This window comes from Mauremys reevesii, linkage group 1, assembly GCF_016161935.1.
Source record: "Mauremys reevesii isolate NIE-2019 linkage group 1, ASM1616193v1, whole genome shotgun sequence".
Taxonomy (NCBI): Eukaryota; Metazoa; Chordata; order Testudines; family Geoemydidae; genus Mauremys; species Mauremys reevesii.
The window spans coordinates 195,875,969-195,894,203 of NC_052623.1; the positions used below are offsets into that span (position 1 = coordinate 195,875,969).

The 18,235-nt window shown below is 41.5% G+C and overlaps 1 protein-coding gene across 2 annotated transcripts in view; it reads right to left on the minus strand.

The window, feature by feature from the left end:
- Nucleotides 1–855: 855 nt before the first annotated feature.
- Nucleotides 856–18,235, minus strand: part of CD96 (CD96 molecule) — a 40,696-nt gene continuing 23,316 nt past the window's right edge. The window contains exons 9-15 of one of the 2 annotated variants that reach the window (XM_039520836.1): nucleotides 16,811–16,855; nucleotides 14,380–14,454; nucleotides 10,518–10,592; nucleotides 7,345–7,425; nucleotides 6,640–6,729; nucleotides 4,385–4,508; nucleotides 856–3,621 (exon numbers count right to left, since the gene is read on the minus strand). In XM_039520836.1, coding sequence (XP_039376770.1) covers nucleotides 3,513–3,621; nucleotides 4,385–4,508; nucleotides 6,640–6,729; nucleotides 7,345–7,425; nucleotides 10,518–10,592; nucleotides 14,380–14,454; nucleotides 16,811–16,855 — 599 coding nt within the window. In that variant the 3' untranslated portion in view covers nucleotides 856–3,512. The remainder of the gene's footprint in view (nucleotides 3,622–4,384; nucleotides 4,509–6,639; nucleotides 6,730–7,344; nucleotides 7,426–10,517; nucleotides 10,593–14,379; nucleotides 14,455–16,810; nucleotides 16,856–18,235) is intronic. The other variant, XM_039520837.1, reaches the window with a different exon arrangement.

Consider the following 18,235-nt stretch of genomic DNA (forward strand, 5'->3'; position numbering starts at 1 on the left):
CCACTGGTAATGCGGATTCGGCGGCATGCCTGCAGGAGGTCCGCCCGTACCACGGCTTCAGCGTACCCGCCGCCGAATTGCCACCGAAGCCACGGGACTGGCGGACCTCCTGCAGAAACGCCGCTGAAGGAAGCCTGACTGCTGCACTCACGGCGACCGGCAGGCTGCCCCCTGTGGCTTGCCACCCCAGGCATGCACTTGGTATGCTGGTGCCTGGAGCCACCCCTGTTCCTGAGGGTGCCCTTTGATGTTCTACTGAAGGAGTGAGAAGCCACAAGCTCTTCCTTCCTGCTATCCCTGCTGCTGGTGAGAAAGGGGAAAGGAAAAACATCTGCCACAGAGGTTTTTTGTTAAAGTAAATAAAGACCAGAGGAGTTAACTGGTGGATCAGGGCAATGGGCAATCCCAGAGCTGTCCTTCTGAGCCATCCAGTGCCTGAGTGCTTTCTCAAGACATGGCTTTGTGCTAGAATAAAATGGTTATACATAAAGAGCTGATATGGCTTTCGAATAAGATCAGTCTTCAATTATGAAGTGAATAGCTGACATTTGTGATTGCCTTCTCTCTCACTAGTCTGTACTGGAGAAACACATTATATAGTGCAAGGAAGGAGACTCTAGAAAATAACTTTCCTAAAACTGAAGGACCTATACTGTATATTTATCTGGGTTTTGGAGCAAATTTTGCAGCTTATGATTTTATTCTCAATTATTTATCAGTTTTTGAAGGAAGTTTTGTATCAAATGTTTTTAATACTCATCAATACCTTTTCAATAATTATTTCACCTGTGGCCAACAAAAATGTAGTAAAGATGTTCATTTTATTGTTATGACTTTACTAACCAGAGAATTAAATTTACAGCTGTGGAGCCATCGTCTGGTGGTAAGGTGGCATTACACCCACATAATATTTCTTTTACAACTTCAAGTCAAATACAAAAAATAAAATAAAAAGCTGTACAGGGTAACATACAAGATGTGACACAGACCAGCCTCATATTATGGGAAAAGACACCGTGGTCATAGATATATGCACATAAATGGACTTATCAGTTTGTGATGGCATTCATTTTTCTCTCTGTGTGGCTGAATAATGAGTCTTGAAAATAAAATAGATAATGAAAAGAGGAAAAAATAGGAAAATACATATTAAGTTTCAGAAATCCTTAGGATTACAATGAACTCATGGGACTGGGTTCTGACACTGGTGTCAACCTGTGGTAATTCCATTTTCTTCTTCTCAGTGTGACCTGGCAACATCTCAAATAGCTCAGGAAGGTTGAACCAGTTTGGGACTTGGACACACTGAATTACATTCATTGCCTCCAGAGAGAAGTGCTTTAACTCACCCAGTTACAGCAGCATCCAAGTCTTCCTCCATAACTTGCATCCTTGGGAAAAGGTAGCTCTCAATTCCCAGGACAAAGTTCCTGGGAGCCAAAGGCAGAGCATCCTTGGCTTAAGGAGTTTGGCTATTGAAACAGCTACCTGAAAGGATTGTCTAAACCAGAGTCTGACCATTTTCAAGGCAGACAACAAGATCCCAAGTCTTTGAGGAAACTTTTCTACTATAAATGGCAAAATGAGGATCAAAACTACAATTACTCCTCAAGCAGAAAGAACTCCCTTTAACCAGGGAGGGGAAAAGAGCAGAAGACTGCATGAAGTCCAGCACGGATATTGCTGGGCAGATTTATGTCACAGGGAAGCTCTTCCATATGGCAGTGAAGGGTGCTATGGAAAACCCTGTAATAGTTAGGCTTGGGTCAAAAACATCCAAGGAAAACCCAGGGAGGTGCCAGAAACAAAGTTAGTTACAAAGGTGGTATTCTTTCCTCTAAGCCCCGGAGGTAACATCTTTTGGATCATTTATTAAAACCAAGATAGTGACCACTTGCAGCCATTGAAGATTCCTTGCTATTTTTTTTTTTTACTAAGCTTGCAGCAGTAACCCGGCTGCATTCCAACGTGGGTTATTTGCCTTTCTATATTTTCGCATGAGTTTTAAGTGGATGACATTTTTTTTTCATTTTTTGTCTTGAACTTTATGTAAATGGTTCTGTGCAGTTAATCATCTACTATGTTTTACACTAGATTTAGATGCATTTTTCAGTGGTGGAAAAGCTGATTCCTATTCTGTACATGAGAAGTTTGTAAAGTTCTTTATGAAGAAAAGTGCTTGCTATAAACCTCAGATATTTAACTAAAAACGGATAAACAACAGAGTACTCTTATGTATGAGATTTTAGAGGGAACAGTTTCTTTATTTCTTTTTCCTATCAAATAACTTCTTCATTTAAAGCTATGAGGAATACAATAGCATTTGTAAACTCCATGACACTCATCTTCCACTTCTATTGCAGAAAGTGCTGCATATCCCATCACTAAACCAGCACATCATTTTCAACTTTACCATGCCTGAATTTGGCTCCTTGTGAAACACACTATCAGGATGGCATTTCCTCACATTAATTGTACTGCTTCCAGTTGAAGCCTGACTTTGTACATGTCTGAAAATTGTTTGCAATATTAAAAGATATTTAGCAAAGACAAAGAGTTAAACCAGTTCTCAGCAGGATTCTCCCTGCTCACATTTACAACTGAGGAGTGAAAAATGAAGAACTGTGTTCCTTTTTTCCTCCGGAGATCAATATGTTTGATATATAAATATACTTCAGAAAATATTTGTATCTTTGAACAATTGTTATTTTCAATAGCTATTGTCCGTGGAAGCAGTCACTGTTTCTATTGTCATCCCCTTGGATTGTTATGCATTTCAGTCCTTAGGTCTCCCATTCAAGATGGCTTGCTAGATAGCCTGACCTCTCCTTGGTCTGGCACTTTCAATATATGTAGCAGGTCTTCTCGGCAGATCATGTCAGAAGGAAACAGCAGCCTCCTTTCACGTCAGCCTTTCCAAGTGAGTCCACATTGGATGTCAGTGATGATATATGTGGACTATCGTCCTACAATGAATGTTCCTGCTCTTTAGGCTTAGCACTGGCTAACCTCACTGTATATCGGTATTTGTATAGAAAGAAAGATTATAGTTTAAAAAAACCCTGTTCATGCATGTGTCAGAAAGCTTCCAAAAGTATTACCAAGACTATGGAGTAATTATGTCTGCCATATGCTTAAAGTGCTCATAATTATAGGCATACTAAAATAAAATGCTTCAACATTTTTTCTAGGCAGATTAACGAAGTGACACATGCACTAATCTAACTTCCATTATTAAGACAGCAAATTCCCATCTGATCACCCAATCCAAGCTGAGCACCTGTAATCTCCAATGTGCTGCAGTTAGACTCCAGTCTGTCAGATGAATGCATATCTAAATGGATGAGAAAGCATACTCAGGAGTGCTTTGCTTCTGACCTTGTCAGTTTAAGAAGTTTGACTCTGAAGATGGGTCATTCAGACTGAACTCCAGCAATCTGCATTTTAAAAGGCTTATTCAGTTACAAGATATAACATTCTTCAGAGATGGTTCAGGAATACATCAAGAAACATTACAAAGTTTCCAGTTCATGGCAGGATGGGGTCGTTCCATCAGATTCTAGCATGGATGTGTACTTTATTGGAGGTGGTGGTGGCTTGAAAGATGGAGGTCTGTTCATACTAGAATAAAAAAAAAGTATTTGAAAACACAACAGCTAATGATGTAAAAATCAATATAAAGTTATTAGGGAAAATGGGAAGAGATATAAGGACAAAAGGTAAGAAAGAATTTTGGCCTCATTCTTCTCTAACATTCTGTAGAGCTCATGTCTGTTCTCTCACCTACATATTCTACTTTACAGCTCAAAACCATGTTCCGGCATTGATGTGAGCTCTCTTGTACACAGAGGTGGAGGGCTGGGGACAACACACATCTTTTACAACTTGAAGTGCTGTGGTGAAATCCAAAACCTTTGGATAAATAAGGCAGCAAGCTGTTGCTTGAATTGATATCTGGAGACACATTGACAAAGATTTACGGCAGTGGATGGAGATTTACAGGGCTCCATAAAGTAAAAGCCCAGTCCCAAGATGTTAACAATCCAAGGATAAATATAATCTTACTGCAGTTAACTGAAAGTTCAGAATAACCAGGGTACGTTTTAAAGGGGTTTAGTTTGCCATCCCTATATTTCCCCAAACATTTAATAAGGAACTCAGCTCTCTTATGTGGAATGTTAAATTGAAGCATATTGAACAGTGAATGGGATTAAGCTTCAATTATGTATTTCACACAACTGTATGTCTGTAATTGTTCATTTCTACCCATGTACACATGCATCTACAAAATAAGATAATTATCTGAACTTCATTCTGAAACTTTGGGCTGGAATCCACACTAATATCTCTATTTCTGCTCACCATTTTTGATACTAATACTTACATTTCTTTTTGGTACTGACACCATTTTCTGATTCCTAAAATGATTAGAAAAGAACAAAACAGAAGCAAGAGTGCTACAACCGCAGGCCAGGAGAAGCGAGTCTTCTCTGCATTCCCCACCATGCCTGAAAAAGAGACAGAAAAAAAGACATAATTCAAACTCCAGTTCACAAGGAAAAGCAACATCCTGCCAAAAAAAAGAGGGGGATTTCTTTTTGATTTAATTAAGCAGGCAAATCCCTCACCCACACATCTATATAGCAAAACCAACCTGTATAGGATTGCCAGTGTTTTCAAACTCAGATGTATCAGTTTAAGCAAATAAATCCTAATTTAGGCACATAATTAAGTGACTTCATATCATAGTTGTTCAGATTACAACTCCATTCAAAGTCAACTGAAGCTGCAAATACTCAGCACTTATGAAAAATCAGACTATGATTTGATTGTTTTCTTTTAAGCACTTGCGTTGAAAAAGTTCAGCCTATACCTTTTCCACTGTGTTTTAGAAATGCTATGAGAATGGGAAACCAACATAGACATGTCACTAGGGTTGCCGTCTGCACCAAAGTTGGGGACGCAGCCAGGGGCGGCTCTAGCCATTTTACCGCCCCAAGCACGGTGGCACGCCGCAGGGGGCGCTCTGCTGGTCACCGGTCCCGCGGCTCCGGTGGACCTCCCGCAGACGTGCCTGCAGAGGGTCCGCTGGTCTCGTGGCTCCGGTGGACATCCCACAGGCGTGCCTGCGGATGCTCCACCGAAGCCGCGGCTCCAGCGGACCCTCCGCAGGCATGCATGCGGGAGGTCCACCGGAGCTGCCTGCTGCCCTTCCGGTGACTGGCAGAGCACCCCCCGCGGCATGCCGCCCCAAGCACGCGCTTGGCGTGCTGGAGCCTGGAGACGCCCCTGGACGCAGCCCTAGTTTTCCTAAGTTTGCACCAAGCCCATTACAATTGGTTAAAATATTTTGATTAATTTTTAGGCAGAGATTATGTGCTGAAAAGATTCTCTGTGTTGCTAACCACAGAGAGATAGCCCTCTGAGAATCCACTCCAGGTTCATGCATGCTGTGGGGGTTTTAGTTAATTCTACAAGATTTCCAGTGCTGGTGAGTGTATTCAATGAAGCTCTAACTCTTTAACTTAATTCGGAGTCTTACTGAGCTAACTGAAGGCTCCATACAACTTAAGGCAACACCAGCATTCCAAAGCTGCCACTTGAAGCAAAAAATTGGGCCTGGCTGTGGTACAAGTTATGAGGGATGGCAGCTGGAAAAGCCCTCTTTCAATTACTGTGGGCCAGTGTGTGAACTCATTATTCACATTGTTAAACGGTTGCTTACAGTGCTAGTCCATTTGAGTCAATTTAACTACTCGTGTGACAGACTGCTCATATAATGTGTGTGAAAAGTTCACAACCTGGCCTTCCAACTGGTACTTTAACTCAGTGTTGTTTTTCCTTTAGCCAACAGCAGTAATAGCTCTGCCCACTGTGCTACTAGTAGTACTGGCAACTTAATGGAACTTCTTGCATCCGAAGAAGTGGGTATTCACCCACGAAAGCTCATGCTGCAAAACGTCTGTTAGTCTATAAGGTGCCACAGGATTCGTTGCTGCTTTTACAGAACCAGACTAACACGGCTACCCCTCTGATACTTAATGGAACTTTTCATTTACAATTTTTTGGAGCACTGGTTCGTATGATGGTTACAAAGGTAAAACAACCTGACATTCCTGCCAGTGATAGCACAACCACAAGCTCAACATTATCATATTACCATCAACCAATGAAAAGTACTGCATTATAATGGATTTGAAATAAATCATATTTTAGCACAGAAACCATGTTGTCAGTCCACTAGTAAGTAAACACCAGTAACACACCGATATGTCTGTGGAATTCTATAGGTGTGTCATGTTGTTAAAAGTTGCAGTACATGACATTTCACAGATTAACACCATCTTTCAGTTATAGGTGGCTACCCACAAGTAGCATGCTTAGTATGCTCTTTTGCTAAAGATGTGCCAGGATTGAAATACCCAAAGCAGCTGTGATTATCTGCATTGTGGAGACATGAACAGCCATTAGACCGCCATATACAACCCTGGTTTGATTAGGGTTTTTTTTGTTTTTTTTTTTTGGTTGGTTGGTTTTCTATTACCAGTGCAACTACCCGGAGCTCCAAAGATTAGTCCCTCAAGTTCTTACATACCTACAAATATTTATGAAGGAGAGAGTTGTGAATGAATGGCTTACCAGTACCATTAACCAATTTCCTTGTAGTTGATAAACCATCAAGTTTAGTAAATAAAGCTGGATCAACCATTGTGCTGGAGGACAGACTGCCTAAAAAGATACAGACATACAATGTAAATAGTGTGTTTGATTTTACTGAGCATGATTTTTAGAAGTCACAACCATATATAGTTCATGAGAGCCTGAAAGAGCTGAAAACCAGCTGCCAGAATCTGAGTGCCCACTTTCATTTAAAGGGACAAAGCCAACTTTAGTGTTGATAAATTTTGATCTAAATTTGATATAAACAAAGATTTATAGAAGTAGTCACAAATGTTAAAAACCTCCACTAAACAATGACTTTAGCCACATGGAACTTCTGGGAGAGACGTAACCATTTCACCTGCTCTATAGCTGGAGAAATTGAGTCCAAGAAATATCAAGTGACTTACCAAAAAAATCACAAAGTGAGTTTGGTAGCAGAGCCAATAATATAAGCCCAAGTACTGTGTCACAGCTACAAAATCACCTTTCTTTGCCTTGTAAACAGTTACATCCCCTTCCCATCCTTGCTAGTTTAGCCAAGCTACACAAATTTGTGACTGGTACTGCCTTAGGATTTATTGTCATTTTTCTGGACCTGCCTCCTCAGTTCATCGCTATTCCAAAGCTATTCCAAAGCAAACCACACGACGGCATGCATTCTAGATCTGCCCCAACACTTACGGTGTGGCAGGGTTACATTCCCCCTGGAGAGGGTTGTATTCACGTTGCTCTGTTGAGTTGCAGTAGTAGGGTCACTCGGTCCTATATAAAAACAATCCATTTTCAGAAGTTACTTTACAAGCCATTACTGCCACATTAGGCTTAGTTTTGCTATTTTATGTCCTTTTCTCTTCTGGACTCTGGCAGTAAACAAAATAGCAGACCAGCCTAAAAAATGTAAGTATAATGTCTGGTGCCTAAACCTACTATACTCAAATATAAATTCCATTGCAATACTTAGTTGGCAAAATATGGTTGTTAATTCCACAAGAGCTGCACAAACAACCTGTGGGAGATTAAATAATTGAACAGAAAAAAGAAAAGACAATGGCCCTAGCATTACATGAGACTTCCACGACATGCGGCTTTTTGGTTCTGACCAGAACAGAGAAGTCAAATAATTTTTTTAATAAGTTAATCAAATATTGTGCATCTTTTAAAAAATTCAGTTCAAGTTTTAGATGGAAGTTTACATCAGTTCTTATTTTATTGAAACATAATACGTGCTTAATTCCCATGGAGATGAGCATGATATAAAAAACCCCAGAGATATACATTTACTGCAAAATCTTAATTGCTCTATATAGAAGCTTGAACAGCATTACATATTTATTCTTTTTAGTGTTTTCCATTTGTACTATGGCAGCACATAGAGGACTCAGCTGGGATCAGGGCCTCACTGTGCTAGACACTATTCAAACACAGTCAATAGACACTCCCTGCCCTGAAGAGTTGCAATCTAAGTACACAAAAATAAAATCCAGAGTGAAAGAAATGAAGTATTATTATTAAAATGTCCCCCACACTATAGATTAACAGATTTGGTTAAAAAGGAAAATATCTGATACAACGTTTTTGAGTGTTTGTTTTGTTTATCCATGGTTTAGCTAAATCTTTTGTCACTAGGGCTTTAACCCATTCAGGTGTCTCATGAACTCATTGCTTTTCTTTGCTTTGTTTGCCTTCTCCACTAATATATTTAATACGTTATAACTACCCTCTCCGTGTTCTGGTTCTGCCCAAGGACCTACCTTAATTTTAACATTATCCCTGACATTATTTTTAAACATTTTTAGTTTCAATTTGGGTGCTGAGGAAAGTTCCTGCCCTGACAGGCCTGAAGACTCAAGTCCTGCATATGAGGACACATATAGCTTAGACAGAAACAGCTTCCTCTCAAGTGCCTTGCCAATGAGCCATAAACCTGACATGAAACCACTGATCACCATTAGTGCTGAAAGCGCAGTTCAGACTCCAAGACCCTTTTAGTGTTTGCTCTCTCTGCTACGACAAAGCTTGGCCAATTAGTGCCACTTTGGTGGTGGTGGTGGGGAGCGGAGGAGGAAGTGGTTTCTGTCATCCTGTCAACCATAAACTGAAATGTGACCCATTTTGCACAGGCCCACCAATGATACCAGATATGGAAACAATTTATAGTCACAGCTGTCCTGAACTAGATTTAAACCAATTATTCCACATAGCTTCTGAGAAACTCATGCCTTGCTCTTCTGATCCAATACCTCAATACTCATTATCATCACTACACAGAAACTTTAAAAAATATTAGTTTTAGTGTCTTGATATATATATTTTGTTAGCAAGTAATAATTTCCTATGTGTGCCGTATGAGACCTTATTTTATGCTGGTGAAGTCCACAGATTAATCATTTTGCCTCCCTTAGGCCCTGAAATAATTGCCGCCCCGGCCCCAGAGGAACTTGTTTTAGTTTTTTTACAAATTCGTTTGAACTAAAATCAATCTAAATATCATTAAAATAATTAAACATTTACAAGTTTTATTATAAATAAAATTACAAGTACAGCAGACCTCACTTGAACGCGCGTCTGTATAGTCCAATTTCGCTTATAGAGCAGGACCACGCATGGATCCAAACCCCGCATTCAAGCGGGGGTCCAGTGCAGTTTAGGATTCTCGTGAGTATGTTTACTAAATGGTGTTGCACTGTCATTGGTGGTTTCAATACGCGGCATCACTGATGCTGCGATTACAAAAATGCTGCTATTATAAATCTGCCGCCCCGGCAAATTTGTCAGCCTAGGTGATAATACGCCGCTGACCACAGGAGCTTGAGTTGGGAATGCGAAGGTGGAGGTGGAGAGGACTAGGTAAACATGAGGTTTGAGTATTAACTACAAAGATCATCAACCCAATTCCAACTCTAGACTCCTGCCTGTGGCCTAGGCATTACACTTTGGAGTGGTCATGGCAAGCAGCACAATGTGATGCTACCTGTTTTAGACCATAGTTTGCACCCAGATGCAACTTGCATAAGTTCAAATCAATAAACCTGAAGAAAGTGAGCTAGGGAAGGTTTGGGTTCATGTGCCAGCTGTTCACCCAGGTCATTTCAAAAAGAGAGGTTTTTGTTATGGTTTTTTTCCCCTAAGTTGCTAAGTTCTTCTAAGTGTGTTGAAATAAATCTACTGGTGGAGAGGAAAGAAAAAAAATCATCTTATTAGGAATTCCTGTCAGGAATACAGCCCCATGTGCATCCAATATCAGACTTTGCATTATAACACAAAATAACATTCAGGAACATGTGTCAGAAACAGTTTTGGTGTGAGCGATCAATATTAGCTTGTTTGATCCTTATATTTTTTTGTGTGAACCATTACAAACAGAATAACATGCCATAGGGGATTTCTTCTCACGGCTTGTAAGGCAGCACTCATGCCTCAGCCTTACAAACATTACAGCCTATGAAAACATTAATACTTGGAGACTGGCTGGCTCAAGAGAATGATCATAAACTAGGAAATCTTTTGCAACCAGGTCACTGGTCTTTCCCTGACTAATGACTGAAACCATTGCCACCTGATGGCCTATGAGAAATAAATTAGGGGAACCAACCTATTTTTATAGGGTCTATATCCTAATATTTATCACCACAAATGTTGACACTCAGCAAAAAGATCAATGGTTCAATGGGCAAATTGAGATCTCTGCCATTGGAGCTGATTCCCAGGTCCTGCTAGATTTGAAGCACAGCATTGGGTAAGTTTGCATTGCTGCTCTAAGCGTTCAGTTTCCAGCCTTCTTTATCCAGAATTTTTTATTTAATGAAATCTTACAAGGAAAAATATACCCAGAGAGATAGTTATTATCTACTTACGCTGTGATGTTTCACTCTCACTGGATGCTATGGTGTTGGTATAGCCTTGTGTATCTGTGGCAGAATCAAACTGGCCTGTTGGAGAACAAAGCAACAGTTTGCAAAAGTTGTGCTAGACAACATTGTTGTGCTTACCATTCCTCAGACTCTCCTCACTGTCTCCTGACTGGATGATGATTAATGGCTGTTTCATTTAATATCAGCAGTTTTGGTTAATTCACAGACAAGCATGACGATAAAGAACTGGATGGGACTTTCTTTACAGAAACTCAAAGCAAGGTTTGGGGTTTTGTCATTAAGTAGAAACACAGCATGATTTAATGAAAGGATGATTCGGGTTTGTGAACATTTCTAAGGAACCTAGTCTGAGTTTTGAGAAAATCTGAACTGATTTATCATTTCAATGTGAAATCAGTTGAAACTTGGTGGTTTTAATTGAGTTTTGGGGCTTGTTCAAAATTAAAGCCAAACATACGTGAATCAAAACTGTGGAAAAGGGTTCTCTGCATGAACACCTGTGAAACAAACCCATGTTTTATCCAGCTCTAGCAAGATGTTTTGAGATAGTGACTATCAGGACCCTCGTGAAAGCCAATTCCAATTCTCCATTTAACAGTTCAAAAGGAATCAAGTAAATAGGCTGGAGCTGAACCAGCTATTTATCAGGAATTGACATTCTGGCAGATAACAAGCAATCCTCCCAGATGGCTTATTTCAGACTTGCTAAAAATGTCAGTCCTTCTTGACACCTGTCGGATTCTGCAAGAATGGCACTAAGTCATCGGAGAATGTTTGCAAGCCTGAGAAGGTGAGACAAAGCTATTACCTAACATGCAAAATGCAAGTGTCTCCGGGTGCTGCACACGAGAGATTAACATGAAAGCTAAGCATAGAACAGGCTGCCCTTGCAAGAGCTCCAATACTGCCCCCTCACAGCCTTCCAATCTATTTGTGTGCACTCTCTGCTTGTATCAATTCCCTTACACCAGCTGTCTCCGGGATTTTCAATAAGAGTGCTGTGAAATAAGAAGTTGAATCAAACAACTTTTATACTAATGAGGATTTAGAAGGCAAATCCTCTGCTCACTAACTCAGCTGCCTCCCAGGGCATCTTCTGAAGAAGCCTATGGTGACACTGGTGTGGAAAGAAGTGAGCGAGTTATTAGAAAGGAAGGAGCAATGTTATGCAGAGCACTGGGTCACCCAGACACCCAAATACCCTGTCTCTTGTGCAACTGTAATTGAGTCAGGGGAACCAGCTCCAACACAGTTGTTCCCTGTTTACAGGAGATAAGACATGCCAAAGTCCTGTTTACATCACAGCTTTTTACCAATGTCCTGAGCCAGTTAGAACATGTTCTAATTAGGTTAGCAGGCTCATTTATATCTGTAGTGTAGGTGAAGCCTTATTTGGGTGGCAGACATTTATATTTGCATATTGCAAGCAAGCTAAAAGGTTTTCATTTATTTTATTTATTTCACAAGGAGGGTGAGGTAATAAATCTTTTATTGGACTAATTTATGTTGGTCAAGCTTGAGAGATAAGCTTTCAAGATTACACTTTTTGTTTGGCAGCTTTTTGCTTGCCTCCACATAATCCATCTGGCATAGTCATGCTCTATTATGGTTTTTTTCCTTGCTACTATTTCTGTGTCTTTGGAAACTGTTTTGATTCTCCATTTTATTTTACACTATCTTCTTACCGTCTCAAAGTATATGTTATTACTAAGCCATTCAGTTTCTTCCTCTGGTGTCACCACTCAGCCAGGCTGCCAATGTCTGTCTACAGGTCTGTGTAAGTATTGTTATGCTAAGCTAATTTGTATAGTCACACTCCACAATTTAAGGAATATTTACAATACCAGAATCAAGAGCATTGGTCTTTTGCCATCACAAAGCTGCAAAAGGTACCTTTACATATTTCAGGCCAGATTCATCTATTCAGAAAGTGGAGACAATTCCCACTGATTTCCACAAGAGTGGTGCAGCCTCCTGGAGGGCTGAATTTGACCCAAGAGGTGGAATTAGCCAAAGGTAAGATCTCTTGCTGAATCAGCTTGTTATTACAGGTAGGTATGGAACTAACAAATGTGTATCCTGGGATAGGCAACCTTCTGAAAAGCTTTAATGTTTGAGTGTAATTAGTGTAATTAAGAGGATAAACACTAATTATGGAAACAACCCGCTATGTCAAACTGGGTGCACTGGAGCCATATGAGACTGGAGAAGCTGAATTTAAAAGAAAAAAAAAACCAATCACTTTTGCCTTATATTCTATGTACTACAGATATGTAGTGTCTGCCCTTCTCTGAAGTCTAAGATGACAGAAGGCCAATGCCCACAGTACAGCTGACACTGAGCACTGTCTGTATTGTAATATACAAATATATTTTCATTTGTGAGCCATGACTTTGGTGTTGCTCTGAGGAGTAAGATGAGATTAGAGTAGTCTGTTGCACTGACTCTTTTCCATTCTTCACAGCATGTGGTTTGTCTTTTACATTCTGGGTTGTTTCATTTTTGCATGATTATATTATGTGCCAGTAAGTCTACAGCCTATTGCTAGCAAGAGGAGGAAGAATGCCTGCCTAATCCTGGATCATACAAGCTGCTGGAGGGAGAGACAGACAACTGGGCCTCATAATGCAAACAACCCTTAAAAAGGCAGTGTTTCGATTACTAAAAAGGCCCTTGGTTCTAGGAAGGACCTTGCTATTCCAAACCATCAGGGCCAAACCACATGTAAGAGGCTCAGAATTTAGTCTGCTTTTGATTCATGGGATTGTCGTAGAGTTGTCAGGTGTACACCAGAGACATTTGTTGTGAGCTGATCCCTCCAGGGGAGTCTGAATAAAACCCTGCATTACACTTTCAACTAGAGCTGAGTGAACAACAGATTTTTTTGGTTCAATGGCAATTCCAAAAAAGTGTGTGTGGGGGGGGGGAGGGGAGAGAGATAGTTTAGGACCAAACACATTTTTTTTCAACCTGAAATGAAATGTTTTGTTTTGATTTTGAGCATTTTTTATTTTTTTTTTAAGTAAAATTCAAGGAATTTTTTAAACGAAAAATAATTTCAGACAAAAAAATAAAAATGCTTCATTTTGAAAGTGTAGAGATGAAATCTTTTGAAATGTTTTACTCTTTTTTTTACTTAAGCAGTTTGGCAAAATTAACACAAATTTGTGAAATGTATTGGGGTAGCTGAATCTGCCTTTTTTTTTTTTTTTTAACCAAAAACAAGGTGTGAAAAATTTTACCCAGCTCTGCTTCCAGCTGAGTCATATTTCATCATGCAAACCTGAGCGTCAGCAAGACCTACTAAGGCTGCCACAGAGAGAAGAGAGGAAATCACTAAGCTGAGTCATGCATCGTAAATATTTTATTTCTCTACGCACTCTGTGGATGCTCTGGTGCTGCAATACTTGGTTTGAACTTTCAGTATCTGTAATATAGTCCCATTTTCAAATATCTTTTTAATTATAAAAACATATATACACAATATTTTTGCTCAATTCACTTTCTAAAACTGGTGCATATTTTCTGCAACAAACAATACACATTACTACATCATAACCATGATTTCTCACATCAGTTTATTCTTAAACTGCCAACTATCAGATTAGAGAGACAAGGTCGGTGAGGTAATACCTTTTATGGGACCAACTACACTGCAAACTACCAGATTGTAACACAGTGTGGAATAGGATTATACCTATAGTGTAAATGTAAATTAAGTGTATTTTTGCCAAAAAATTGATGTCAGTTATTTAGTGTCTGTCTGTATTAAACTTTTTTCTTTAATTCTTGCAGCAATACAGAAAACATTTCAGACACAAGAATGAGCCTGAATCATACTTACTTTGTGCAGTGGAAACAGATTCAGAGGTTACTGGGCTTGTGAAGTCTAAGGAAGTTGAAGATGTAGTTTGAAGTCCTATGTAAAAGAAATATTATGTGATAAGGCATTTAGTTCATGGCGTGCTTAGTATTAATATTATTGTAGCACCTAGAGTAACCAACCAAGGTCAAGGCTGTTGTACTAAGCCCCGTGCTAACATACAGTTAGAGACTCTGCTCCAAGTCTATTTAAGTTTAAGAGCAGATGCATTACATAAATGTAGACACTTAACAAGACAGTCAGAGAAGGAGGCTGCGGATGATAATAGAAATACTTTTTTGAATAGGCTAGCTGCGTGCACTATTTTTAAGTATCTAAGGTTGCTAGGTTTGTGTGTGGGGTGAGTGCTGTACGCTCTTTATTCCCACTTTCAGTCTAGTCAAACAAGGTCTTCACAGTTTTAGCCTTGACATCTTGGATTACCAAGCAGGTCTGGTGTTTTCCAAATGCTTTTAAAAGGAGAGGCAGGACACAATAACTGATTCAGATGAAAATTATACCATTATCTCTAAGCTTGTTTTAGCCCAGGAATGGTGGCATTATTAATTAGCCCTATTAAGTGGTCACTATAGAAAGGCTTTCCTTTGTATAACACTATATGTAGCCCATGCTAACATATGTGGATTACATATCCATGAAGTTGCAACAATGAGGTCATAATCAATTTAAACTTCTAAGCAAATATTGATGGATTCCTGTCAACTAAGAACCACACATAAAACTAATTTTACCAACCAACAGTCATGTTGTACCATTTGAGTTAGGGGATGCAGAAAAGTGAAATCTAGAAACCTGGCAGTGAGGGTAGGAACTTCATATTTATGACATGTCTGGTGATACATTAATATTGAATATGGAACATATGGCTCATATTAATAGTGAAGACGTGCAGTTATGATGTTTGAGTGCAGGGGTAGTTTTCACTTCTGGTCTATCTCCTCTCTATCACCACCATATCAATTATCTGTAATAGTAATACGATTTTTGTAAAGTATTTTACTTTATTTTTTAATTTGGTGCTCAGTGTGGGGGTGGGGATGTGTGGGGTGCATGGGATGTGGGGGGGCTGGGGATGTGGGGGGGGGTGCCAGAGTCAGGTCTGGGGTCATGGCGGGGCTGAAAGAGTCAACAGAGGGCTGAGTGCGGATGAGGGAGGTACAGGGCTCAGGGCAGGGGCCAGGGGTGTGGGGAGGTCAGGGCTCAGGTCAGAGGGCTGGGTGACTGCCCCCCTCAGAATCCCCAACCCCCCCCCCCCCGCTCCTTGTCCCCTGACTACCCTCTCCTGGGACCCCTGCCCCTAACTGCCCCCCCAGGACTCCACCCCCTATCTAAGCCTCCCTGTTCCTTGTCCCCTGACTGCCCCCCCTAGGACCCTACCCCCTACCTGTCCCCTGACTGCCCTGATCCTTATCCACACCCCACCCCAGACAGACCCCGGACTCTCATGCATATCCAACCACTCCCTGCTCTGACAGGACCCCAGAATTCTGGACCCATACAACCCCCTGCTCCCTGCCTGCCCCAACCCCTCTCCACACCCCTGCCTCCTGACAGCCCCTGAACTCCCAACTCATCCAACCCCCAGCTCCTTGTCCCCTGACCACCCCTCCAGAGAACCCCCACCCTAACTGCCCCCAGGACCCTCCTTTCTCCCTGTCCCCTGACTGCCCTGACCCCTATCCACCCCCACCCCTAACAGACCCCGGACTCCCATGCCCCATCCACCCCCCCTGCTCCCTGACTGCCCCCTCCAGAGACCCCTGCCCCGAGCCACCCCCTTGGGATCCCACCCCCTATCCAACCCACCGTGCTCCCTGTCCCTTGACTGCCCTCACCCCTTATCCAACCTCCCTGGCCCCGGACCCCTTACCATGAGGCTCCAAGCAGAGCCAGATATGCTGCCCCATGGGAGCACACAGCCCCACCCTTCAGAGCACTGTGTGCGCAGTGGCAGGGCTCTGGATGAGCGGGGAGCATCTTTCCCTCCCCACGGAGCCAAACACTGCTCCGCGGGAGCGCGCAGCCCCGGCCCCCAGAGGGCTGCGCGTGCAGCAGCAGGGCTCCAGGGGCAGGGGGGAAGGCGGGGGAGGAGCCGGAGGCTTGCTGCGCTTGGCCGGACACTCCGGCCCGGGAGTGCAGACCCTGTGGCTTGCCGCGCCGGCAGGATTTTTAAATGGCACAGTGGAGTCCTGGCAGGCCACAGCGTGCCATTAAAAATTGGCTCACGTGCCGTCTTTGGCACGCGTGCCATAGGTTGCCGACCCCTGCACTAGAGCATGAACACATTCTGAACTGTGATTCTCAGTCTTGCCTCATTGTGTGCCTGATGCATAAGCACAGGTCAAGTACAGATAAGAATCTATTAGCAGAAAAATAGGATGAAATATTTTACCTGTGGTAGCCATGATTGTTGATGGAAATGTTGAAATTTCAGGATCTATAAGCAACCAAATCCAACAAGGACTTTTAAATAGCTTTTTCAATACAGCAATGTCATTTATTATTTCCTGAAAATAGAGCCACTAAGGGTTCCAAAGGCACAAGGCAATTTACAAAACCTCACACTGATCTTTCAGAGAAATCAATATAATCAGGAGATGCAGAGACTCATAAGCAAGGAAAAGCTGAAAGCCATTCTTCTATGCATGCCGTTCTAACAGGTGATTATGGGGGAGCATGCTAACAAGTAAACAAATGTGGTCAACCTAAGGGTTGTGTGCAACGTTGCTACAGATATTCAAACCCCCTGACATCATCACTTGTTTGGCAAAACTTAGGCCAGGTTTAAGTATGTGTTCTTCAGTTGGTTTGATGCTATTGACCAGGTTCTACAGCCAGAACAAGTCCCCTCTCCTTTCCCCTGTGTATTCTGGGGACACCAGAAAGCCACTCCCCCACTGGAGTCTTCCATACACCATTGAGGGGCAGGCCACATCCAGCTCAAGGAGAAGCCCAAAGGGAGGAGAGTAGGTCACCAACTTTCCCTGGGTATGTCCAAGGTAAGCATGATGTGCTTGAAACAGGAGAGGAGGACCAACTGCTGTGAAGGTGAAGAGGATGAGGGTTCTTTTTCTGCAGGTTCATGTGCCCACAGTAACTTGGACTCTGTAGGGTTTGTACAATTCTAGTGAACACCAAGGAGGGAGGGGAATCATTTAGGCTGCTACAAGGGTGCATAACTAGGAGTAAAGCCTTGAAACTGAAATTCTGATATATACTGCAGAATGCACTGCACTGTATCTGAAAAAGCCACTATATGTTAGTTAATAGGAGACAGCAGGCTTCTCTGTGCAGATTGAAATTTCTTCTCGTTTCATCTGGTACTATTTTTAGCTTCCATATAAGGAGAGATTAAAAATACTGGGACTATTCATCTTTGAAAAGAGATGACTGAGGAGGGATATGATAGAAGTCTATAAACTCATGAATCGTGTGGAGAAAATGTATAAGAAAGTGTTATGTACCCTTTCACGTAACACAAGAAACAAGACTCGCCCAATTAAATTAATAGGCAGCAGGTTTAAAACAAACAAAAGGAAGTAATTCTTCACACAACACACAGTCAACCTGTGGAACTCATTGCCAGTGGATGTTGTGAAGGCCAAAACTATAACTAGATTTAAAAAAAAAAAGTTCATGGAGAATAAATCCATTAATGGATATTAGCCAGAATGTCAAGGAAGCAACTCCATGCTCTGGGTGTCACTAAGCCTGTGATTGCCAGATGCTGGGACTGGATGACAAGGGATATATCACTGGATGATTGCCTAGTTCTGTTCATTCCCTTTGAAGAATCTGGCCTTGGACACTGTCGGAA